This window comes from Carcharodon carcharias, chromosome 11, assembly GCF_017639515.1.
Source record: "Carcharodon carcharias isolate sCarCar2 chromosome 11, sCarCar2.pri, whole genome shotgun sequence".
NCBI classification, from domain to species: domain Eukaryota; kingdom Metazoa; phylum Chordata; class Chondrichthyes; order Lamniformes; family Lamnidae; genus Carcharodon; species Carcharodon carcharias.
In genome coordinates, this window is record NC_054477.1 from 122,097,134 (window position 1) to 122,123,881 (window position 26,748).

At 42.9% G+C, this 26,748-nt stretch overlaps 1 protein-coding gene across 3 annotated transcripts in view; it reads left to right on the forward strand.

The window, feature by feature from the left end:
* Nucleotides 1-26,748, forward strand: part of si:ch1073-15f19.2 (T-cell surface protein tactile) — a 110,717-nt gene that overhangs the window by 20,549 nt on the left and 63,420 nt on the right. For all 3 annotated transcript variants that reach the window (XM_041198577.1, XM_041198578.1, XM_041198579.1), the window contains exon 2: nucleotides 25,364-25,714. In XM_041198577.1, the coding sequence (XP_041054511.1) occupies nucleotides 25,364-25,714 (351 nt within the window). The remainder of the gene's footprint in view (nucleotides 1-25,363; nucleotides 25,715-26,748) is intronic.

The following is a 26,748-nucleotide window of genomic DNA, read 5'->3' on the forward strand; positions in this document are numbered from 1 at the left end:
CAAATTGTTGATATCCTGGTCATTTTTATCAAACCAAACCTGATGTTTCCTGACAGAAATTCCAAGTGTCTCTTTGCAGGATTTGATGATATTGGACGTAAGGACATCTCCAATATTGTGGACACTTCTTTTCTTGATTGAAGTTTGAAATGTTTTCCCGAAAGCATTGTTGGAATTGACCTCTTATCATTAGATCCTTTAGCATGTCGATGATGATCATTCGTGGACACTTCTTCTGTTGCACTCGTCATTTGGGAGTCAGTTTGATGGACAAAATTGAACAAATAAGTTAGTGATTGGTCCAACAGTCATCAGTCCCTGTCACTGGTCTGGTGGTGTGGGCATCTTTTCAGTTCAAGGCACGGACAATGACATAATCAATCAGGTGCCAGTGCTTGGACCATGGGTGTTGCCAAGAAATTTTATACCTGTTCAGCTGGCAGAAAGCTCCTTAAGCAGACCCTCTCCAGCTGGATGATTCTCACTCAGAGTGGTGATGTTGATCTCATAACACTGGAGTTTTCAGGGGACAAGCGCAATATGGCACTCTGTGGTTGTGTCCATGAGGGTCCTGAAGTTCCAGGTCTCAAACTTTACTATTTTTGTCTTTTGTGTGTTTCTACCAGAAGGTGATCCCTCTGAATGTGGCTATCCAGTTGGAAGAGATGAGGCAGATTATGTTTAGGGCACCTTTTCTAGTCCCCCCTCCCCCACCCCCCCAAATAAGGGATGACCCTGAAGCTCAGTTGCAGTTTCAGCTGCTGAAAGGCACCCCTGCCTCATCCGAGTGCTAGACAACCATCTTGTAACTGCTGCCTCTGTGCCAGATCATGACTAGAAGCTTCCAGGCAAAACAATCTTGCTCCCGTTGTCATTTGCTGGTTGCCACAGGGCTTGGGAGATGTGATTAGAAAGAAAATAGCCCATGGGTGACATCTTTGAGCGTGGGCAACCATTGCACACCAGCTTCCAATTGTGTCTTGATAGAATGAAACCTTGATCCAATGGCAAGGAAACCATGATGATTAAAGATTTCATTCTACTGCAGGCTTCGTCCACCAGAACAGCCTCTGAGATGCTTGGGGTGGCACATCTTCCTCTACCTCTCCTGCTGCTGAGGACTTTGTTTTCCAGAGCCCCATCTGCTGAGTATTTCTTGGGTTCCTTAATGGTCTTCATTATTACTGAAGTGGCCTAGACATAAGGAGTCCCACCATCCTTCACCCTGTTTGAGTGACACTTTCTTACTCATTTCCCAGGTTCCATGGCAAGGATGAGGGGGTGGACTTTGGAACTTGGAAATACATCTGTATATAACTGAGCAGCAAAGTATCTATGGGCACTGAATACATATGAGGATGAGTGATAAGTTGTGGCAACAATTGGTTGCATTAGGATAGAATTAAATATGAATAAAATCAATCAAAGTCGATTCTTACAAATTGGGTCCCTATTGGGGTGGGCACAGAGGCGGGCAGATGTGAAAACTAGCGCCGCTGGCTGGCATAATGGCTTTACATCGCTTTTTCGGCTGCTAGTGATTTCCCTCAGGACGGGAGCAGATGGGCCCAAAGCCCGCCAATTTTGAAATGAGGCCATTTAATCCTGTTAATGAGCTTATTTGAAGCACATTAAGGGCCAGGTTGGAATTTAGGTGGATGTGCATGGGTTGTGTGATGGATCAGGGACAGACCCTAGCCAGAATTTTTCGCTCAGCGTGCAGGCATGCGCATGACATGGTTGAGCATGAAATAGTGTGTGATGACGTTGGGCGAGCATCCCAACATCATCGCGCACTGTCACGACATTTCAGTTGACGGATGGAAGCAAAAGTCGGCAGCAAGCCCGCTGACAATTAAGAGGCCTATTAAGGCCATTAGAGTAGCAATTGACGGCGATTTTCTGCTGTCCATCCAACAATACGGTTGGCAGGCGGGCAAATCAGCCAGGCAACTTTTGCCATTTTAAGGAAACTTCATCCACAGGCGGGCTTAGGTTTCCGAGCATAATTTTTTTAAAAGATTAAAACGTTTGGACAGAATTTTCAGCATCCATATATTGAGGTGACTGATGCATGGTAAGTTTCTTTTTTACGGATTTTAAATTCTGTTTTTATTAATTTTAACTTTGTCAGTTCCCTGAGGCAGTTTTCTGCCTTCAGAGAGCTTTCCTTCCACGCTGTCCGGCATGGAGCCTTTCAGCGCGCCTTTACGCTGACTGGACATTAATTGGCCAGCCAGCATGAAATCACGGTTGGGGGCTGATTATGATCAGTAGTCCGTTCCCCAGTCCACCAATCGCGGCCGGCCGCTGACCCCAAAATCCTACCCGTGTGTGTGCAAGCAGAAAACACAGTGCAGGATCCAGTCATGGATAATAAGTGGGTCCATGAAAGGGATCACGGCTGAGAAAGGCATGAAGCCAATGGCGCACAGATGTCATTGGATGCATAAAGGTTGCGGGAGAGTTGTCTGTTCGCCCTTGGGCAGTGAAGTGAGTCATGACCCTCTTGACATTGTGGGCACATTAGGGGATCAGCTTACAGTTCCAGATATTGTTGGGAGTGCAGCTGAGTACCAGTAAGGCAACCACTGGTAATGGAAGCATGATTCTCAGGTCAAGTAATAAGATCCCATATTCTTTCTTAACAATCCTCTCAATACACCTTGCTACATTCAAAAATTTATGCACATGAATCTTTAGGTTCCTCTGACTTTATACCTTCTTTAGAACTGTGCCATTAAGTCTATATTGCCTCTTCCTGTCCCTTCTGTAAAATGCATCACCTCACACTTCTATGTATTAAGTTCATCTGCCAGTTGTCTGTCCGTTCTGATAGCCTGTCTGTATCCTGTTGCAGATTATTGGTATCATCCCCATTGCTTGGCCACACTCCAAGCTGGTATCATCAGCAAGTTTTGAAATTCTATTCTGTATTCCAATACCCAAGTTATTTCACCTTCTTGAGCTCTCTGTCCGAAGGCAGGTCTGACCCATAACACCATAAGCTCCACCACAGGTAGGGCAAGAAGTTAGGTCCCGAATCCACACCAGCCAAAATGGAGATTGAACCCCGATCCATACTGGTTGCCCAGCCAACTGGGCTAACCAGCCTCCCAAGGAGTCCAAGCTGTTGTTGCAACACTCCCCATTACATATATAGAGCTATAGCTAGTGATTGTGGAGACTCCAATTTTTTTCCATTATGTGGCTGACCAATAATCTCTCATTCTCTTACCACATGACACTGGTGTATGTTGGAAGGATTTAAAGTTGATATTTAACCTGTTTGGTCATGTTATGTTCCTTGGCCATCATGTCCAGGAGTGGGACTTGAACTTGAGGCAGGGGCCTACCACAGCGTCCTCACAGTTTACATATCAAAAAAATCAATGGTCCTAGTACTGAACCTTAGGGAACACCACTGTTCACCATCCACAAGTTTGAAAAACAATCATTTACCACAACTCACTTTTTTGTCCTTAAGCCAATTTTTTTATCAAAGCTGACACCAACCCTTCTATTTGGTGAGCCCCAATTTTGTTAACCATCCTTATGTATTGTATTTTATCAAACAATATTATTCCAATTGTTGTTCCAGTTCATTGAGATACAGAAGTTACTGAGCAAGCACAAAATCTCGGGCTTCATGAAAAAATTTTGTGAAGATGATTAAGAACAAAACTTTTCTGAGAATGAGAGAACCTTACATTCCTTATTTGCTCAGGAAAAAAAGGAACAGTATGAAATATTTAACTATTTATAATGAATGATGGGTGAAATTAAGTTGAAATAAGTGAGAGCTACTATAACTGTTACTCTGTACACCCATTTACTGACTAAAATAAAGTAGCTTGCCAAATTGTGTCTGGCCTTGTATCTCTAAAGAGTTAATCAGTGTGACTTTTGGAAGTTAAGCGAAGCACCGCATGCTTTCCCAAGAACTGAAAGGTAGAAAACATAACCTCGCTACTTAAGAGAGGAAGTAGAGAGAAAATGAGTGAGAAAAGCTGAGCCTAACACTTATAGTTACCAAAATGCTAGAATCTACTATTAGTAAGTTGTAAACAGGGTACTTAGATCATAATATTATGCAGAGCCATGATGGATTTGTGAAAGTGACATTGTGTTTTGCAAATCTGTTAGGGTTTGCTGAGAAGTGGGATGGAAAAGAAAGGGTCAGTGAACGTAGTATTTTTAATTTTCAGAAAAAAATATTCAATAAAATGCCACTAGAAGTTATTACACAAAATTAGGACTCAAGGTACTGGGGTTAATATACTACGATATATTGGCATTACGCTTGGTGAATGGACAGAAAACACACCAGGAATAAATAACACATTTCAAAATGGTGGGGTGTAGCCAATGTAGTGCAAGGATCTGTTTTTGTATTTCAGCTATTTGCAATCTATATTAATGACTTAGGTGAGGGGAGAGAGTCTAATGTATGCAAGTTTGCCAATGATACAAGGGTGGGGAAGCAGTGAGGAGCACAGAAAGCATATATGGACTATACGCTATAGGTTAGTGGACAAGAACTTGGCAGATGGATAAGTTGTCACAAAACGTTAAGTTATCCACAATGGTAGGAAAAGTAAAATCAAAACTATGGCCCCATGGGGTTTGGCGTTTATATGGTGATAGCCCTTTGATAACCTGCCAACCTTGATGTGAAGAGCATGGTACTTTAGAACCCCTTTAACTGTCAAGGCCGAGTGTAAGAAAGGAATTAATCTACCAGTTGGCTCAAATATACATTTACTAGAACTATAACTAGTTCAGAGATTTTAACCTCTTGAGAGTAAGATTTAACTTGAAAGTGACTTTTTAATTTGAATGCTACCAAGATCCTTCCATGGAAATATAATCAGTATTCCAGAAACAGATCATCCATCGATATGGAGAAAGCAATAGTTTAATGTTGGACCGAAATATAGAGTGGATTCGGTGAAAGCCAAAGATTAGGCTGGGCAATGAGATTGACACAGAAGAGCTCGGGGGATAAACACTAATTATTGGTTAAGACAAGGCATGTTAAAAATTAAATTGAATTTAATTTTTTACACAAAAATAAGACTTTTGAAAACGCCATGAATTTAATATGTGGCAGGATTCCAGCAGTATTCATATCAACATCCTATGGAAAGGCTTGGGTGCTGAAATTCAGCAGGGCTGTTGTGAAGATTGCCAGGTATGTAGTTTTCTTCTTGTTAGAGGAGATTATGCTCACTCATTTTACCAGTGTGATGTCTTATTCCTATTACGAAGTGTGATTAAATGATGACACAGCAGTGCTGATAAAATTGTGGTACAGTCAAAGTAAACTAAATCAGAAAAGACAGGAATGCAATTATCATGTCTGGATCCTATACTGTACTGCTCTGCAGTATACAAACATAAACTCCAGTCGACATTGTATGAGAAGTGTAACCCACTGAACATGCCAGTCCTTTAATGAGCCCTTGTATTGTACCAGGCTCCGCCTCACTGAGTGTACTTCTGATTTAGCCAATACAGCTACTCACATTTTCTCTTCAAAGAGGGCTGCCACATTATTCACATTATTCACTGTGGTTCACAGCAACTAGATTATTTTTCCAGTTTATCTTTCTGTATTTTCCACATTCCTAACTCATTTGCAATTTCTTGGATTTCTTTCTTCTCTCCCATTTTATCTGATTCTTTTAGTATGCATTGCACCTATGTCTTTGCTCACACACTGCTCTCTCATTTCTACTTACTATGTTTCCAGGCTGTATCCCTGACATGAACTGATTCAACTTCGCTTTTTACCTAGATACCTAAACTGCTTTACTTAGCTGTGCTGGATTCTTCAGACCAAAGCTACCTGTGGATGAGGTTGTTTGTTGTTATTAGAGACCACAGTTACCAATGTCTCAATTGCTGCTTTTTCCTCAGAGCATTGGTTTTACAACAATTCGGTTTGAATTTTTTTCTCATGTTTATTGTAATAAACAATTGTGAAGAGTGCAGCACTAATGAAGACTTTTTGACCCATCGTACCTATGTTGATATTTACTTTTTGATAGAGCTGTCTACTGTAATCCCATTTCCCTGCATTTTCCCTGTATCTTTTTATATTCTTTTTTAAACTGTTATCACTTTGGATCTAAGAATAATAGATCAGAGTATTTTCTAAATGATGAGAATCTTGAAACAGCAGAGGATCGGAGAGATTTATGGATTCGAGTTACGTGTAGTTCTGATTAGAGTGCATCCGGCATACTGTGCTCAGTTCTGTTCTTTAATCTGATCATTTTGTTCTGGGATCTATTGCATGCTGTTTTCACTATTTGGGATGCATGTTGCCTGTACTGTGAATTGTGTTGTAAATTCACAAGGTTGGCATCTCATTTTTAGGTATGCCTGCTGCTGCTCTTGGCATGTTCTTCTATATTTCACATTGAACCAGGATTGATCCCTTGGTTTAATGGTAATGATAGAGTGAAGAATTTGCCAGACCATTACATATTGTGGTGTAACACATTTGCGCTGCTGCTTGATACCAAGATTTGAACTGCAGGATCTGTTCTTTATCTATTCCAGTTACTATGGTGGTAGTACAATAGATTAGATTGTTAAAAACTTTTAGAATTTTACACTACACTTTTAATACATCCTTCCAAAAATACTACTCTATGTGTGGTCTTATTCAACAACATTTAATAATTTCTCAGCCTTTTTAAAGCATCCTTTTTTCTATCCTTCCTACCAAAGTGATTAATGTCACATTTCCCCAAATTAAACTGCTGTCTATATCCCTCTGCAGGCTCCTTGAGAGGCATTTCTATTTCCCAGACCTGCAGGGAGTGGGTCGAATGGAAAGTCATAGGGATCCCACAATTGCGATACCCCTACATGCTGTCGAGTTAAAACTCCACAATGTGTCAGTGATATTATCAATCAGTTCTTGCCGAGGCATCAGCCTGATTTGAGTGGGTGAGGAGCTTATTGGATGGTTGGATGAGGGGCTTTATTAGAGAGGTTGGAGGAAGGGGGTTCATTGGAGGGATTGATGATGGGTGTTGATTAAGAGGGTGAGGGGTTTGATTCAAGAGGGTGGTGGGGGGTGTTGATCAGAGGGGGCTTGTTCAAGGGTCTTTGATCAAAAGAAGTTTGGTTGATAGGATCTTCGATCAGACGATGATTCTATTGAGGTTGTTGATCAGAAGAGGGTTCGATTGAAGAGGAGCTGATCGGAGAGGGAAAGGGAGAAAGGGGTTGATTCGAGCAAAGCGGTCAACCATGGCTGGTAGTGGGTGGGCTCTTGTTCTGGGAGGTAGGGAGACCTGTAGGTGGGGGTAGAGGTCACAGGCTTCATGTAGCCTCAGGGAGAAGGCCATTTCTGGGTGTCCAATCACGGAGGGTCTTCAAGCTTGCAAGCATGCACCGGAACCCAGGAGGTAGGTGTGAAGATCATTACCTCCTGAATCCAATAAGTCCTTGCCTCGACACTTGGGAAATCCAAGTTAACGTGGAAAACCTGAATGACAATGGGTCTTTAAAGTTTAAAATTCCAACCCACCTCTTTGAAGTTGTGTGGTAACCTGCCCTCCCTTTAGCTCAGTCAAAGCTGGAAATGGGTTGGTTTGGAGTGAGGTTTGGATTGGGAAACATTTCTCAGACTTTAATGCTCCCATCCAGCCCAAAGCTGCCTTTTTTAGGTTAGAATTCTCCCCCTTGTGACTCCTGACAGCTTAATTTCCCAGATAGCTTTGCAGTGTCAGCCAACTTGGATACATTACACACAAGCCCTTCATCTAAATCATTAATACAGAATGTTAATAGATGAGGCCCCAATACTGATACTTGCAGCATGTACTAGTAATAGCCTGCCAACTCGAAAATGGCCCATTTACTCCTACCCTCTGTTTTTTGTCATTTAACCAACCCTCTGCCCAAGCAAATGTATTACCATGAGAAGTTAACTTGTGTTTGTCCCTTTTGTGTGGCTCCTTGTTGAATGCCTTTTGAAAATCCAAACATACTACTCATTCCCCTACTACCCTACTAGTTACTTCCTTAAAAAAAACTAATAGATTTGCCATAAAAATGATTTCCCATCCACAGAACCATATTATGATTTTCTAAGTGCCCTGTTAGCACTTTCCTAAAAATGGATTTCAGCATTTTTTGGTGGTCCTCTTGTTATCTCTCACCTTCCTTTCTTGAATGAGGTGTTACATTTTTTATCTTTTGATCTACTGGAACTGTTCCAGAGTCTCAGGAACCAACATAGATAATTGCCAGCTGACGTCAATTTGAAGTAGAATGATTACTGTGAAACCACAGTTCTGTTTATATTAAACTCACATGTATTCCTTCCAAGTATAATGTGTTGTGTTCATTCCTAATTGTTTTTCAAAGTATTTCAGTTGTTTTCAGAAAGGCTAACACATTGACCATCAGTTTTTGCCAGTGGGAAAAACAGATCAATAAAAAAGATTATCAATTATATATGTATGAGATGCAGATTGAATGTACATATTTTAACAATGTTATGTAATTGTACAGCAAATTTACACACATTGAGGAATAAAGGGAGCACTTTTCTACTTTACAGGGGTTAATAGAATAGACAATAATTTCTTCCTGCAATATGTGACCCTTGCCTAGGAAGGGTATAAATCCAAACACTGCACACAATGCTTTATGACGAAGCTAGCAGATATTCTTATGAATATATAACTTATTGCACTGAAAATCTATTTAAGTAATCAATACAGAGCTTCAAGCTCACCATATTACACAAATTAACTTAACCAGAGCCTCCTAATTTAAAAATGTACAGAAATTAATGATATGTCATCAATTATGTTAGTACATTTCTTTGCAGAATACATATCTCTGGGAATATTGTTTATATGCACATTCTGATCTGTAGGAACAATATGGAATTATCGAGGCAAAAGTTCAGAATTCGGAGGCAACAAGAGAGCTGAGCAGACATGTGAAATATGGCTTCAAGTGGTGTTTTAATGCTACGCCATTTTGCGGTTAACTGCAAGCCCCTTATTTTAAATATATATGAAAAACATGTTCCCAATCACAGGACATAATCCGCTGATCTGAGCCACAGTCTCATTCTTTCCAACAAGTTGCTACATCTGTGTTTTGTGAACACTATCTGATTCAGGATGTGGTCAAGACACTAATGTCCTGAATACGTGGAACAGACACCATTAGCAATAGCAAGCTCAAAGGTTTGACAGGAAACTGTGGTGACTAGCTCATTATTGGTTTCATCCTGAAAGAGTTCAACTTTGTTATAATTTGCATTATATTTTGTGTTAGCGCTAGTTCAAACATATTTCAGCGCAATGGTTGTATGGCAGTAGACTGATCAGAGTTAAAATAAAGGTAATAAAGAATTATTAGGGAGCAGTGGCAAATCTCTGTTCATTATTCAAAACAAAATTGTAACTGCATCAGGAAAAATGTTGCCATGTCACTGGCTACAACAAAAATGTAATTGCCTGCTTTGTATCAGTTCCCAGCATGCACCAACCACCATTGTGTACTAACCCCCGAATAGCTTCCCGCTTCATACCTTCTGTAAATGTGAGCTCATTCAAAACTCTGCTGCCTAAATCCTAGCTTTCATTAAGTCTCGTTCAACTATCACCCCTGTTTACTAACCTACATTAGCTCGCAGCCTAGCAGTACTTTGATTTCAGTATTTTTATCCTTGTTTTCGAGTCCCACCATGGCCTCGCTCCTCCTATGTCTGTCACTTTTACCAGCCCTATAAGCTTCTGAGATCTCTGCATTTCTCCGATTCTAACCTCTTGCACGTCGTCGATTTTCTTTGTTCCACCTCTAGTGGCCATTCCTTCAGCCATCTGGGCCTTAAATTATGGAAATTCCTCTCTGGGCCTCTTCTCTTCTTACCACTCTCTTCTCTTTCAAGATGCCTCTTAAAATCTACTTCTTTAATCAAGCTTTTGGGTACCTGCCCTATTAATGTATCTTATTAGTTCAGTGTCAAATTTTCTTTGATAACATTTCTGTTAAGCACCGCAAGATGTCTTACTGCAATAAAGATGCTATATAAATGCAAGTTATTGTTGGATCCATCCCCTTGAAGATACCAGTACACAGTGGTGTGCCTGCCCTACCGCCCATGTGTACTAATCCCCTGAATGTACTAATCCCTAGTGTGTAACTGTGCCCTGTCTGTATTAACTGCTAGTATTTGCTCACTATAGAATTTTTCAGTCATCAACTACAAAGTCTTTTTTTGATCAACATGCAGTAATTATTTCTCAATCCTGTGGGCCTGACCATGTATGGACAGGGCAACAGCAGTGATCACAAGATTTTATACTTTCCAACAGAGTTCATATCTCAAGAAATCATTGACTTGCAGCCTTGGGAGCTCATGAGATGATTCCTTTGTGAGCACTGCTCCCAACTGGCAGCTCCAGGTTGTGGATTTCTTGCATTAGTAGTCAGCAATCCACTTTGACTTGTGTTGTTGGCATAGAACATACCTAAAATAATGAACACACTTAACAAATGAAAAGGAAATATTAGGGATGGATTTCCTTCCAGTTTCTTTCACTCCAATCCTGTAACTTCAGTAAGATGTATGGCACAAACCCTATTTATGCATGCAAACAGTTAGCTCCAGTGCACTTCCATTGGATTTATGACAATGGAGTGGGAGAAAAGCTGAACAAATTCACTCACATTACTAATGATAACAGCTTCTGAGGGATGACATCACAGCAGCAAAACTTGAATAGTTTTAAGTTGTTCCAGTTTTACTTTTATAGTTTATGATGTGTGCAAACCACAGTATTAAATAGCCAATATAATTCCTTTGGGCTTCCTTCTTTCCAACTGATACCATGAAGAAGAAGAAGAAATAAATGGGTAACAATGGGTGGAAGTTATGTTATAGTTATATGAATTTCTGGTTAAACCTCATTTAGAGCATTGTGGTCAGCTCTGAGCACTGCATCTCAGGAAGGATATATTGAGGTGGGGTGCAAAATGATACCATGGATAAAAGGACAGATTACCATAGACCAGGGCCAAGATTTTATTGGGACCCAGGGAGTGTGCTGGGAGGTGGGGATGGAGTGGCAGGGTGTGTAAAATCAGTTATAATGGCACGGGGTGGCATTTTACTAATGGTGGGAAGGTGACAAATGACCCACCCATCTTTAAGCCAATTAAGGTCCTTAGGTGGCCATTAATGCCCATATAAGGGCCTCTTCCCATCACCACTGGTATTATATCAGTGGCAAATGGGCACCATGGGGAGACCACCAGGTATATCCTGATGGCCTTTTTGCAGGCTCGGGTGGGCGCCTTCCTGATCAGGCACCCTGAGGCAAGGGCTGCCCTTGCTGAAAGATTTACCCCTGTCCTCACAACTGGCCCACTTCCTACCCTCACTGGGGCCTGTCTAACTGGTCCTGCCGAGTACCACAACTCATCTTAATTCTGGGGCTTCCTCAATGGTGGCTGCTGCAGGTCCTAGCACAATTCCAGTATTGGCCACCACTCCAGGTGGTGCTGCTGGAACTAAGGCGTTACTGTCATTCCAGCACGACTTTGTGTTTAAAGGGGAAATTCCTAACTGCAGGCAGTTAGCTCTTTGATAAAAGTAAAATGCAGTCGGTGTTTCCATGACCTGCTGACATGGGATTGCCCTCATCTTTCAAGGGCTATGGGGAGTTGATGCCACAACCAGATCAGCCATGATCTTATTGAATGGCAGAGCCGGCTCAAAGGGCTGAATAGCACACTCTTGCTCCTAAGTCCTATGTCGTTTCCAACCAGTGATTGGCTTCAACTCCTTTGAGCACAGAAGAATGAGTTGATTTAATTGAGGTGTTTGAGATGATTAAAGATTAAAGAATAAAAATAAACTATTTCCTTTGGCATAGAAGTCTAGAACAAGGGGACACAACCTTAGAGCTCTAACTAATTAGTTAAAGCGAAGAAGTTCAGAGATAATGTCAGTCACTTATGTCCAAAAAGGTAATGGAAACTAAAACTCATTCGGCAAACAGCTGTTTAAGCTCAGTCAATTGAACATTTCAGAACTGAGTTTGGGGTTTGTTAGGCAAGGTCTTTAGAGATTATGGAACCAAGGTGGGTAAATGAAATTAAGGCTTAAATCAGCTATTATCTAATTGAATGGTACAAGCCAGTGGTTGAATGGTTTATTCCTCTTCCTCTGTTTCAAAGATACTAAATAAACAGTTTTTCCCCGAAAGAGCTTTTACTGCTGCAATAAGTACAGGAAATCCTGAGTACTAACTCAACAAACTTTGCTGAGTAATATGTTGTTTTTGTAATCCTTGTGTTATTTTGAGATTCTTCCTGAGCTCTGTGTTCTGCATCCACTGGTCTCTGCAGAGCAGACAAGCTGGGGGGTTTGGATCAAAAGTTAAAAACTATAAAGTTGCTCCCTTACAAAATGGTCATTGCATCATGTTAATGTCAGCTATTTTGTGACACATTGTCAGTATCTTTGTGAGAATCGCAAGAGACACTGGGGTAAATTTTCAATTTGTTATCTAGGTGTGAAATTGCATATTGGTCACCCATTATAGAGAACATGTTCCAAGGTTCTCTGATGCAGCTCGGGAAACCTTGGTACAGGAGGAGGAAATAGATCTTCCCTTAGGGGCCAGGAGGTCCTCCAGGCAGAGGTTAAGAGGGCAGTGAGGGAAGCTAGCTGTTGGGTCAATGGCAGCAGTCTAACCTCCAGGACGTGCAGACAATACCAAAAGAAAATTAATGATCTGACACAAGTGGTCATCTTCACAGGTAATATCTTTGCAAATAAACTTCCAACCTCAGACACTTCTCTATTCAATATACCCACTTCAGTCACCTACCAACAATGTCCAGCACCCTGACTGATACTTCATATTCGTAGTCTTGCCTCACTCTCACACACTTATGGCTGCTGCAAGCCACACACTCATATTTCACAACCTGCACACATTTCCAGCTATTCAGCTTTGGCAGGGACATCACCCAAACATATTACACCACAATCACTGACACAGTTCTGTCTCTCTTGCAGGACAAGGTGGCCTGTATTTTGGTGGGGTGGGATACAGGAGATCACTGATCAAAATACAGAGAGAAACGTTTGGCACATTGGCTGGCCTGCTAGTAATTCTGCTGTTACTGGCAGGGAGAATAGAGGAGCCCAGTTTCAACTTGGCAGCGCTTGGAAGGATCCTTTCCATTGTGGAAGTGATGATCAACATCATGAGAACATCACTGTTGCTGAAAAAGGAGGCATGTCAAAGCTTTTCGTCTTGCGCTCATGAGGACACTTTGCGAGAATAAGGGAAAACAACAATTTATGCTGTATCAGATCTAAGCTCTGCAGTCCTGTCATAACCAGCCGTGAATTGTGGTGGACAATTAAACAACTCACTGGAGGAAGAGACGGCTCCACAAATATCCCCATCCTCAATGGAGGAGCCCAGCACATCAATGCAAAAGATAAGGCTGAAGCATTCGCAACAATCTTCAGCCAGAGGTGCTGAGTGGATGATCCACCTTGGACTCCTCCGAAGGTCCTTAGTTTCACAGATGCCAGTCTTCAGCCAATTCGATTCACACCACATGATATTAAGAAATGGCTAAAGGCACTATATAGTGCCAAGGATATGGGACCTGACAATGTTCCGGCAATAGGACTGAAGACTTGTACTCCAGAAATTGCCGTGCCCCTAGCCAAGTTGTTCAGGTACAGCTACAACATTGGCATCTACTCAGCAATGTGAAAAATTGCCCAGGTATGTCCTGCACACTAAAAGCAGGACAAATCCAACCCATCCAACTATTGCCCCATTAGTCCATTCTTGATCATCGGTAAAGTGATGGTAGCTGCTCTACAGTTTATTTGGAACTTGCATGTGGCTGACAAACCTGTGATAGACTGTACCATTTGGTGATTCATAGTTCTCCAAGAGCTCTGATCATTGATCTCATTGCTGTTTGTGCTGTTTCCTCTAAGGGCCAGACTTTTGTGTGTGTGGGAATTGGCAAAGCTGAGGACATGGGGCTGAAAAATTGAAAAGGAGCTTCACACAAACTTCCCACAGGCATGAAGAGGTTCAGGTTCAGTTGAGGTCATTACCCCACACGCAGGTCCTGTGAGGTCAGAGTCACCTCTGACAGGCCTAGAGAAATGTTGTTTTTAATACCCCACAGTGTTTTTATTGGGTTGGACAGGTTTTGGAAGCCTTTAGGAAACCTGCCAGGTATATGGGTTCAGGACCCTTGGGGGAAAGCCTACTAAGGAGTTGGGAACACACTGAAATGTAAGTATTAAATGTCCTGACAACATCAAATACCATTATTAGATGCTATCATATAACTTGGGTGTGTTTTTACTGCAGTGATTGACCATGGGGTGCTGTCCTGAAAAGGTATGTTGGTCATTACAATAACCAGCATTGTGTAGGTTTTGAGGTGCTTTGGAATACTTTTCCCATTCAAAAAATTGCTACTGTTCATTCAAAACTTTAGAAAATGGCATTTTGGAACTCTAGTGTCGTTGATATGAAGTGATTTGAATGTCCACAATGCTTTAACTTTGGAAAAAAAAAGCCTGCTGCTTTAACTTAGAGAAAAAATAAACTGCCAACTGCTCCTGGAGTTCTTGGCATGACAGGCCATCTTGTGTAGAAAAAAACTGAGACATCTGTTCTTTCAGTTTTAATAAGTTCCAATGTTTGGAGCTGTAATGGTTTGTTTTAAAAGCTGAGCCTATTGGGAATGCTTGGCTACAAAGGCCATATCTCAGCATCTGGCTGTGTACATTATTTTATTAAAAGTTTTAAGAGTTTATTAAAGGATTATCTGTCTTTGATGTGGTTTCTGTATAAATGCTTGCTTGTTTTTACAACTCAATGACCACTTGAGGGAAATTAACTTTTTTCAGTGGGTCTGTTGATTTTATTTCTGTGCAGTATGAATAGAGGTTGTTTAATAGCTTTATTAGATTGTTAGAGGATTATATTTTTTCATATTAATTTCAAAGCCTTCCTATCGCTATTACTTGGCTCCTGAGATCTATCCAAAGTAGATGTTGCATGAGTGGCTATGGAGGATACATGGGGCACATGGAGGGGACACGGGGGTTATGAAGGGGCATGAGGTTGGGTAGGGGGTATGAGGGGTGATGCAGCATAGGAATTATATGGAGAGCTTGGCCAAAGCCCTTGAGAACTGAGGGGTGCCCTATAACCAGCTCACCTTGGTGTCCACACTCACCTGATGCAAGGGCTTCCATTCACTGAATGTGCAGCTGGTGTGCAAACAAATATATGCTGCAGGTCTGCGCACAGTTCACAAGGAGTGTCCATGACTCCTACATTCTCAGTAGGTCTCAGATCCCTGATGCCTTCCAGGGTCCACAGAGGCTGCAGGGCTGGCTCCTCGAGGGCAAGGGCTACCAGCAGAGGACATGGCTGATGACACCTGTGCAGCGGCCACAGACTGCAGCAGAGCGAAGGTACAGTGAGGCTCATGCTGCAATGTGCACCTTGGTGGAGCAAACCATTGGGATGCTGAAAATAAGGTTCTAATGCCTGGACTCCACAGAGGGTTTCACGCATCGTCATCGCCTGCTTTACAACCTGGCACTGCAATGGGGAGAGGATGAAGAAGAGATGGAGGAGCTAGAGGTCTGCTCCAATGAGGAGGACATCGATGGGGATGAGGGTGAGGAGGTCTTCGACGGTGAGGGTGATGGCAATGAGACCATCACACTGGCCAGACAAGGCAAGCAGTGCAGAAGGCCCTCATAGCTGCTAGATTTGTGGAGGATAATGATGACATGCAGTGAGGAGACACCATAGATCCTCACATTGCACCTGTGATCATTTGACTCCAGTCTGGCTGACGACAGCGCACACACCTTGTGTGATAAGGATCCTGTCATGGAAATGCAGCAAAAGCCCTAATAGTCGCTCGATTGCAGAAGATGATGATATGCAGTGAGGACACTCCATAAATCTTCACATATCATCTGAGAATGTCTTACTCCTGTCTGGCTGAGGGCAGCTCACTTGCGCTCTGTGATCGGGGTCATATCATAGAGATACAGTCATGAAACTTTAAATGCAACTGTGTCAGCCTTCAGCACTGACTCCTTCAAGAGCACAAGATCAGTGGTCACAGATTTCAGGCTTGAAGCAGACACTTAAAGTCCAGAATTGGGTGATTATCTTTGCATGAACATGGCAAATTGGTTATGGGAAATTATTTTGATTACATTCGCAAAGTTGTGTTCTCTTGCATATTGAATTTAATTAACCCTATCTCCTCATTAAGCTTTCTGTATCATCGTGTACCTTAACATATTTTCTCCCTGATTGGTGGAATGGGCAGATAATTGGCAGATAAAGTTCAATGCAGAGAAGTGTGAGGTGATACACTTTGGTACAAAGAACATGGAGAGATCCTAAAGGGTGTGCAGGAGCAGAGAGACCTGGGTATATATGTACATAAGTCATTAAAGGTGGCAGGACACGTAGCAAGAGCTGTTTCTAAAGCATACAGTATTCTAGGCTTCATTAATATGGGCATGGAGTACATAGAGCAGGGAGGTTATGATGAACTTATATAAGAACTGGTCAGACCTCAGCTGGAGTATTGTGTACAATCCTGGCTGCCACTGTATAGGAAGGATGTGAATGCATTGGAGAGAGTGCAGAAGATGTTTACAAGAATGGTTCCAGGGATGAGACACTTCAATTATGAGGAAAGATTGGAGAAGTTGGGACTATTTTCCTTGGAGAGGAGAAGGCTAAGAGGAAACTTGAAAGAAGTTTTCAATATCATGAGGGGTAGATAGGGAGAAACTCATAAGTGGATCGAGAACCAGAGTGCACAGTTTTAAAGTGTTTTGCAAAAAGTAGCAAATGCGAGGTGAGAAAAAGCTTTTAGACACAGTGAGTAGTTAGGGTTTGGAATGCACTGCCTGGAGGTATGGTGGAGGCAGGTTCAATTGAAGCAATCAAGAGGGCATTGGATGTACCAAAAAGAGCAATGACCCTAATACAAGAACAAAAATGCCTGGAAAAACTCAGCAGGTCTGACAGCATCTGCGGAGAGGGATACAGTTGACGTTTCGAGTCCATATGACCCTTTATCAGAACTAAGAAATATAGAAATGAGGTGAAATATAAGCTGGTTGAGGGTGTGGGAAAGGTAGAGCTTGATAGCGGGCCAGTGATAGGTGGAGGCCAAGAAGAAACTGCCAAAGATGTCATAGACAAAAGGACAAAGGAGTGTTGACGATGGTGATATTATTTAAGGAATGTGCTAATGGGGACATTAAGGGTAGCAAGCAGGACAAGCTAGTGGAAGATGGCCCTAGTGGGGGTGGGGTGGGGGAAAGGGATTGAAATGGGCTAAAAGGTGGAGATGAAACAATAGATCAAAATAAATTTAAAAATAGGTGGGAAAAGAAAAATATATTTGTAAAAAAATTGTAAATTATTGGAAAAAAGGGGATGGGAAAGGAAGTGGGGATGGAGGAGAGAGTTCATGATCTGAAATTGTTGAACTCAGTATTAAATCTGGAAGGCTGTAAAGTGCCTAGCCAGAAGATGAGGTGCTGTTCCTCCAGTTTGCGTTGAGCTTCACTGGAACATTACAGCAGGCCAAGGACGGATATGTGGGCATGAGAGCAGGGTGGTGCGTTGAAATGGCAAGCGACAGGGAGGTCCGGGTCATGCTTGCAGACAGACCAAAAGTGTTCCGCAAAGCGGTCACCCAGTCTATGTTTGGTCTCTCCAATGTAGAGGAGACCGCATTGTGAGCAGCGAATGCAGTAGACTAAATTGAGGGAAGTGCAAGTGAAATGCTGCTTCACTTGAAAGGAGTGTTTGGGCCTTTGGACAGTGAGGTGGGGGGAAAGTAAAGGGGCAGGTGTTGCACCTTCTGCAGTTGCATGGGAAGGTGATGTGGGAGGGGGTTGAGGTGTAGAGGGTGATGGAGGAGTGGACCAGGGTGTCCCGGAGGGAACAATCCCTGTGGAAAGCCGCCGGGGGTGTGAAGGGAAGATGTATTTAGTGGTGGCATCATGCTGGAGTTGGCGGAAATGGAGGAGGATGATCCTTTCAATGCGGAGGCTGGTGGGGTGATAAGTGAGGACAAGGGGGACCCTATTATGGTTCTGGGAGGGAGAGGAAGGTGTGAGGGTGGATGCGCGGGAAATGGGCTGGACACGGTTGTGTGGAACATTCTGTGTTCCAGTCCTACTCAGGCCCGCAACCTCCCACAACTCTTTCTCCGGTACATTGATGATTGCTTTGGTGCCGCTTCATGCTCTCGTCTGGATTTGGAAAAATTTATTAATTTTGCTTCCAAGTTCCACCCCTCCATCATTTTCACGTGGTCCACCACTGACACTTCCCTTCCCTTCCTTGACCTCTCAGTCTCAATTTCTGGTGATAGACTGGTGATATTGATTACAAGCCCACTGACTCCCACAGCTACCTCGATGACAGCTCCTCACACCCCGTTTCCTGTAAGGACTCCATCCCATTCTCTCAGTTCCTTCGCCTCCGTCGCATCTGTTCTGATGATGCTACTTTCCAAAACAGTTCCTCTGACATATCTTCCTTCTTCCTTAACCAAGGTTTTCCACCCACAGTGGATGACAGGGCCCTCAACTGTGTCCAGTCCATCTCCCGCGCATCCGCCCTCACACCTTCCTCTCCCTCCCAGAACCATGATAGGATCCCCCTTGTCCTCACTTATCACCCCACCAGCCTTGGCATTCAAAGGATCATCCTCCGCCATATCCGCCAACTCCAGCATGATGCCACCACTAAACACATCTTCCCTTCACCCTCCTAGTGGCATTCCGCAGGGATCATTCCCTCCGGGACACCCTGGTCCACTCCTCCATCACCCCCTACACTTCAAGCCCCTCCCATGGCACCTTCCCATGCAACTGCAGAAGGTGCAACACCTGCCCCTTTACTTCCCCGCTCCTCACCGTCCAAGGGCCCAAACACTCCTTTCAAGTGAAGCAGCACTTCACTTGCACTTCCCTCAATTTGCTGCTCCCAGTGCGGTCTTCTCTACATTGGAGAGACCAAACGCAGACTGGGCGATCGATTTGTGGAACACCTTCGATCTGTCCATAAGCATGACCCAGACCTCCCTGTCGCTTGCCATTTCAACACACCACCCTGCTCTCATGGGCCCGCATGTCCATCCTTGGCTTGCTGCAATGTTCCAGTGAAGCTTAACGCAAACTGGAGGAACAGCACCTCATATTCTGACTAGGCACTTTACAGCCTTCTGGACTTCATATTGAGTTCAACAATTTCAGATCATGAACTCTCTCCTTCAACCCCACCCCCTTTCCGATCCCCCTTTTTCCAATAATCTATAATTTTTTAACAAATATATTTTTCTTTTCCCACCTATTTTAAAATTTATTTCGATCAATTGTTTCATCTCAATCTTTTAGCCCATTTCGATCCCTTCCCCCCACCCCACCCCCACTAGGGCCATCTTCCACTAGCTTGTCCTGCTTGCTACCCTTAATGTCCCCATTAGCACATTCCTTAGATAATATCAACACTCCTTTGTCCTTTTGCCTATGACATCTTTGGCAATCTCTTTTTGACCTCCACCTATCACTGGCTCCCTATTGAGCTCTACCTGTCCCACCCCCCTCTACCAGCTTATATTTCACCTCATTTCTATATTTCTTAGTTCTGATGAAGGGTCATACGGACTCGAAACGTCAACTGTATCCCCCTCCGCAGATGCTGTCAGTCCTGCTGAGCTTTGCCAGGTATTTTTGTTTTTGTTCTAGATTTCCAGCATCCGCTGTATTTTGCTTTTATCTTAGTGATCCTAATACCCTGTGGAACCATACTATAATCTCCCTCTAGCCTGTAAAACAATCATCCAACACTACTCTTTGATTTCTTTCTCTTTAGCCAATTTCATACCAATATTTCCACTGTTTCTACAATCCCATGAACTTTAATTTTGCTTATAAGTCTATTATGTGGTACTTTGTCAAATGCCTTTGAAAGTTCACATACATAACATGAACCACATTAACCACACCTCATCCACACACTCATTTATTTCATCAACAAACTCAAATGTGTGATTTACATTTATTAGCTCATATTTGTTCTGGATTAATGTTCCTAAAGGTTTCCCCACATTAAGCTGACTCATCTAAACTGACCTATCTCTCTCCCCTTTTTAAACGAGGGCTTAACGTTTGCAATCTTCCAGTCCTGAAGCATTAGTTCCATACCCAAGGAGGATTGAAAGATTGTGCCAAAGCCTCCCTAATTCTCACCCTTACCTTCCTCAGTAACCTAGAATGTGTCCTATCAGGACCAGGTGATTTTTCTCCTTTAAAGATTGCCAACCTTTGAAGTATCCCCATTATCTATTTTTATCCTATTCATGTCTCCTCTACCTTCTCCTTTACTGTGACATTAGAAAGGAGGATACTGCCAATGAAAACAAATTGGGGAATTTATTACCCCAACTGTGCCCTCTGCCTGCACAAGAATATCTCCATTTTTGCCTTTAATCATTCTCATCTTCTTTTGGCATTCCTTTTACACATGGTTATATGGGTGGAATTTTATGCCAAAGGGGTTTTACGGTCAACAGACTTTTGAATGGCTTGTTGCATTTTACGGCCCCCCCACCCTTTCCCCACCGCAGTGATGGGGCAGTAAAATTCCACCCTATATTTATATAAGACTTTTTTGTTAGCATTAGTCTATTCTTATAGAGTGTCTTTGCCCCTTATTCCTTTTATTGGATCTCCCCAGTACTGTCTACATTCAGCTTGGTTGTCTTCTCTATTAAGAACATTGAATGGCTTGACTATAAACTTGGTGATAAAGTTCTGAATTTTCTGTTTTATTGTTGAATTCACCATGCTATCACATTCCATATTGCATCATATTGCTAAATGAATGCAGAAGGTGGGATTTTAACTCCTGGGTGGAAAGGACAGGTTAGACAGGAGTGTCAGTGCGCAGTGGAGATACTTAATGAAAACTTTGCCTCACTTGTCACTCTTGAAGACATAGTTTAACTGACAGTGTAAGTGGTGCTCTTAACAGAGTTTTTCTTTGGTTTTAAAACAGCTGATGATATTGTTTTAGATAGAATATGGAACATTAAATTAGGCTGCTAGCTTAGACAATGTCCACTTAAGGCCCTTAGAAAAATAAGATGAGAGCTATTGAGTTCCTTGCCCTTACCTTTACTAGCTCATTAGATTTTGGGATTACTCCCTTAGTCTGGCAGCGACTAAATAGTTCCAATTTTTCTTAAAAAGATGATAAAGCAGAGTCAGGTAATTAGCTTGACTTCAGTAATGGGCAAAATGTTTGACAATGTCAGTAGAAATGCCCTTTTTGACATTAGATAGAGAAGGCCAAATTTGGAACATTCAACCTAGATCCTGGAAAAGGAAGTCCTGCCAACAGATTAGTGGATGAAGGTAACTTGGGAGATATTGTCTATCAGGGTTTTTAAAAAGCATTGTGAAAATATCTCATGAGCGACTTCCATGCAGGATAGAATCTTATGCAAATAGGAGCAATCTGCTATTGTGGATTGAAAATTGGCTGAATGCCCATAGCCTGCAAATCATTATGAGCGGATTTGAATGGGTGACATGCAGAGATTGTTTTTCAGATCTATGTTGTTCACTATTTTCATGAATGATCTAGATATGGGTCTTTGGGAATGAATCACAATTTGTGGATGATATCAAGGTATATGCGAGTGTTAGGACTGCAAGTGCATGCTTAACTACAGCAAGCAGATTTTTATTATGGGAAAATGGACCCATGATTGGTAAATGATATTTAACTTAAAAAGTGTTATGGCAGGACTAATGCTAAATATACATACACTTTAGAAGGAACAGAACTGAAAAAGATTTGTATATTCTAGTGCTCAAAAGGTTTTATGTCAGTGGCGGGCGGCTATAAATAAAGCAATTCCAGGTCCTTGGTTGTATACACACAAAACAATTCATCATAAAACAAAGGATGTAATTTTTCCTCATACAAGACATTGAGCAGAATCGCCCCAGATTTGCACTAAGTGCCATAGCAGGTGGGTAAAATGATGTTTCACCTGTCAGCAGCGATGGCGGGTCTTCATGCCATATCACCCCAAACTGCTACATTATTTATGCATTCCCGGTAAAAATGCCATTTCAATGGCATGACGGGCAAATGGGAGCCTGCCCACCATCAACTCACCGCTTCATCACACCGGGTGCCATATTTAAAGTCCAGTCATGTGCACACATCTCAATGCTTTTAGCCCAGGACTGCTGGAGATAAGATGTCCACTAAAGGCAAGAAGTCTGCCATCCCTAGGTTTAGCAAAGCATCTCTGGAATGCCTTTTGGATGCAGTGGAGGCCCGCTGCGATGTCCTCTAACCCCCCCCCTCACCCCCCATTCTGACCACAGGATGGGCACTGGCAAGACCAACCAGGCTTGGGAGGTGGTGGCAGTGGTGATCAGTGCCAGTGCCAATGCTGCACAGAAGAGGGTGGCCATCCAATACAGATAGAGGATGAATGATCTCATCCATGCAGCCAGGGTATGGTAACCATCTCATTACTCTAAACTCACACACTCAAACCCATCACACATTCACTGGCACCTCATTCACTGCCAGCAGAAGGGACATCACCACCCATTCTCACACACATACCCTCACATCTCCATCTGGCCTCATCTCCTCTGGCACTACAGTGCCTCCTCAGCCCTCACCATTTTGAGGCCACTTGCACAGATCAAGATGTGCCCCCGCCACACACCCTGGGTTACCCCCCACCTCCCCCAGTATAGCTCTCTCTAGTCCTGCAGCCTCTTCCTTTGCCTGAGGCCACTTCTCCCCCTTCAACAAGCAAGCCCTAGCCCTGCAGCTATTGAAAAGCCACCCATATATGGCTGATCTGGTAGGTAGAGGCCTGCATGTGATCGTCCCATAAAAGTGATGTGGTCCTGTCTGTGAAGTCTGGTGCTGACGACTGTGAGCGCTGATCGAAACAAGGTAGGCAAACAAACCTTGAATTCCTGAGCTAAGTGCAGCCTGCCAGCTGCAAGTTGCTTATGTGCTGTTGTGAAACACGTCAGCGTGTTTTTCCACCAACGTGGAGAATAATTCCAGCAGGCTGGCCTAATAATGATATGCTGATGTATTACAATGAGGTTCCCGATGTCAAATGGCATCAATGGGCTGACCGGATGATCGCAAACTGGTTTCACGTCATCATGAAACCAATCGCGCCATATTGTCTACTCACGCCCCGAAACATGCCCGACTCCAGTGGACATGGAAAATTCCGGCCTTTGACTCAGCCTTGTTAGAATGCCATACCCAGTTTTGATCTTCTCACAAGGTGGGGGATTTTGCAGTTTTGGAAACTGCAGAGGCAGCATTACAATTATATAAGACAGGCTATATGGACTGTTTGGTCTTTTCCTGTCAGCTATTTTCATATGAATATAAGTAAGCCTGCAGAATATGTGGACCAACCAGGTGCTGAGAGAAGCTTGGTCCATTTTGATGGCTGGACCTCATTTAAATGCAGCAAATGAGTTCCTGCCTAAAGTGGGCATTCAAGGGCAGCTCTCTAGCTTCCAGCAGCTAACATCTGAGCCCCTGGACCTGCAGGTAGATAAATTATCAGTGGGAGGCTTGGGGGTTGGGGTGGGGGTGAGGGAGTGGCGGTGGTTTCAATTATGGAAGGGAGTGAATCTAGAGAGTGGAATCTGCATTCTTTGTGGGGCAGAAACATTCCTATTTCTCATGGCCCAACAAAACAAGCTTTGCACTTAACTTTTGGGGCCGCTGCTCTGCTTGGACTGCTCCGACTGAGTGGATGTCCAAGGTGGACACCCCAACCTAGTAGCCATTAAAATGGCCTTGAGGTCCTACTTGGATGAAAAGTCCCCTATTTCTATATATTCGTGAAACCACCACTTGAGTTAGGTAGTTACCTGAACCACCCAGGAAAACAGCAGTCTAGAAAATGCTGTGGGGCAAAACTAGAGCAGTAACTGTGCCACTTTCATTGATTCCTGATCTGCCTGATTTCCACCAGGTGGAGAGAGTTAAAATTCTCCTTTTAATGTATCATTGAACCAGCACATAATTGTTGGATTTGTTCTTTTCAATTTAGCCTCAATTCAGATGGATAATTTATTTCAGATTAATGCCTGGCATCTTTCTGCAAATGGTTTGATGTAATAGTATCTTTTTCATTTATTCATTCATGGGATGTGGGCATCGCTGGCTAGGACAGCATTTTTGCCCATCCCTAGTTGTCCTTGAGAAGGTGGTGGCGAGCTGCCTTCTTGAATCGCTGCAGTCTGTGTGGTGTAGGCCCACTCACAGTGCTGCTAGGGAAGGAGTTCTAGGATTTTGACCCAGGGACAGTGAAGGAACGACGATATATTTCCAAGGCAGGATGGTGTGTGGCTTGGAGACGAACTTGCAGGTGGCGGTGTTCATTGTGCTTCTAGGTGGTAGAGTTGTAGGTTTGGAAGGTGCTGTTGAAGGAGCCCTGGTGAGTTGCTGCAATAGTACACACTTCTGCCGCTCTGTGTCAGAGGTGGATGGGGTGAATGTTTAAGACAATGGATGAGGTGCCAATCAAGCGGTTGCTTTGTCCTGGATGGTGTTGAGCTTCTTGAGTGTTTTTGGAACTGTACTCATCCAGGCAAGTGGAGGGTATTCCATCACACTCCTGACTTGTGCCTTGTGGACATGCTTTGGGAAGTCAGGAGGTGAGTTACTCTCCACAGAATTCCCAGCCTCTGATCTGCTCTTGTGGTCACAGTATTTACTTGGCTGGTCCAGTTCAGTTTCTAGTTAATGGTAACCCCTAGGATGTTGATAGTGGTGGATTGAGCATGCTGAGGAGAGGGTAGATGGTTAAGTTCTCTCTTGCTGGAGATGGTCACTGCCTGGCACTTGGGTGGTACGAACATTACTTGCCACTTGTCAGCTCAAACCTGAATATTGTCCAGGTCTTGCTCCATATGGACAAGGGCTGCTTCAATATTGTCAGTCAGGAGACATTTCTTTGGACTGAATAATAGGAAACATTACTAGTTTTCAAACTTACACAGAGTCTCTTTTCAGTATGATACAAATTGACTGTAGTAGGCTCTTGATTTGATTTTTTTTGTGCGACAAATAGTTCATGAAGTTTCAATCCAATTAAACAAGTCTTTTCTCTGGTGTACTTGGTTATTGCAGCTGCTTTGATTAAGTACCTATGTTAACATATATTATTGTTTTTTCAGCTCTTCAAGGACTCAGCATTGAGCATGATCGAGCTGTTGCTACATCCCCTGGTGAGAATATCACTTTAAAATGCATCCTGCAAGGAAAACAAAATACTGCAGTTGTGCAGATTCAATGGAGCAAAGAAACCAATAATAACTCAAATACCTTTATAGTTGCTAATCATAGATTTGGCACCTTTCAAGATATGAAGTCTGTTAAGTTTGAATCACAATTACCAACCAATGGAACAGGAAGCATTCATTTCACAAATGTACAAGTGTCTGATTCTGGAACATACACGTGTTCGTTTGTCACTTTTCCAACTGGAAGTCTAAAGGTGTCAACCATTCTCACTGTTGTTAAAGAAGGTAAGGCACTCAGTTTATAGAACTATTATTACTCAGCACAGGTTGTATATTCAAGCAAATAATTGTTCAATATAAGTAATGTGCAATGTGAATTATTTTCCTCAGCTTCAAGAATAAAGGGTGATGTTTGATAAGTTGAGAGAACGTTAGGTAGACTTTTTCCGCATTTACTCTTCACAGAATCATAAAAGGTTACAGCGCCCATTGTGCCTGTGCAGACTCTTTGAAACAATATCCAATTAGTCCAGTTCCCTGCTCTTTTCCCAGTTTATCATTAATATTTCCCACTGAACTATTTATCCAATCCACTCCTGAAGTTTCCACCGCCCTTTCAGGCAATGCATTTCAGGTCATCATAACTTATATTAAGAACATAAAAAATAGGAGCAGGTGGAGGTCATTTGGCCCCTTGAGCCAACCCTGCCAATCAATAAGATTATGGCTGATCTGATTATGGCTTAACTCCACTCGCCTGTCTGCGCCCTCTGCACCATCACCCCCCCCCCACCCCCGCGCCCCACCCACCCCCCCCCCCCACCCCCCCCGCCACTCCCACTGGCCCACTTAACCTGTGACTCCACAACACTCTGGGAGAAGAAATTCCACCTCATTTCCATCTTAAATGGGACACCATTTATTTTGAAACTGTGCTCTCTAGTTCTAGATATCTCCATGAGGGAAAACATTCTCTCAGCATCTACCCTGCCAAGACCCCTCAGAAACTTTTAAGTTTCAGTAAGATCACCTCTCATTCTTCTAATCTCCAATGAGTATAGGCCCAAAATGCTCAACCTTTCCTCATAAGACAAACCCCTCACTCCAGGAATCAGCCAAGTGAGCCTTCTCTGAACTGCTTCCAATGCAAGTATGGTGACCAAAGCTGTACACAGTATTCCAGGTGTGGTCTCACCAATGCCCCATCAGTCTACTCTTGATCATCAGTAAAGTAATGGAAGGGGTCATCAACAGTGCTATCAAGTGGCACTTGCTTAGCAATAACCTGCTGACTGATGCCCAGTTTGGGTTCTGCCAGG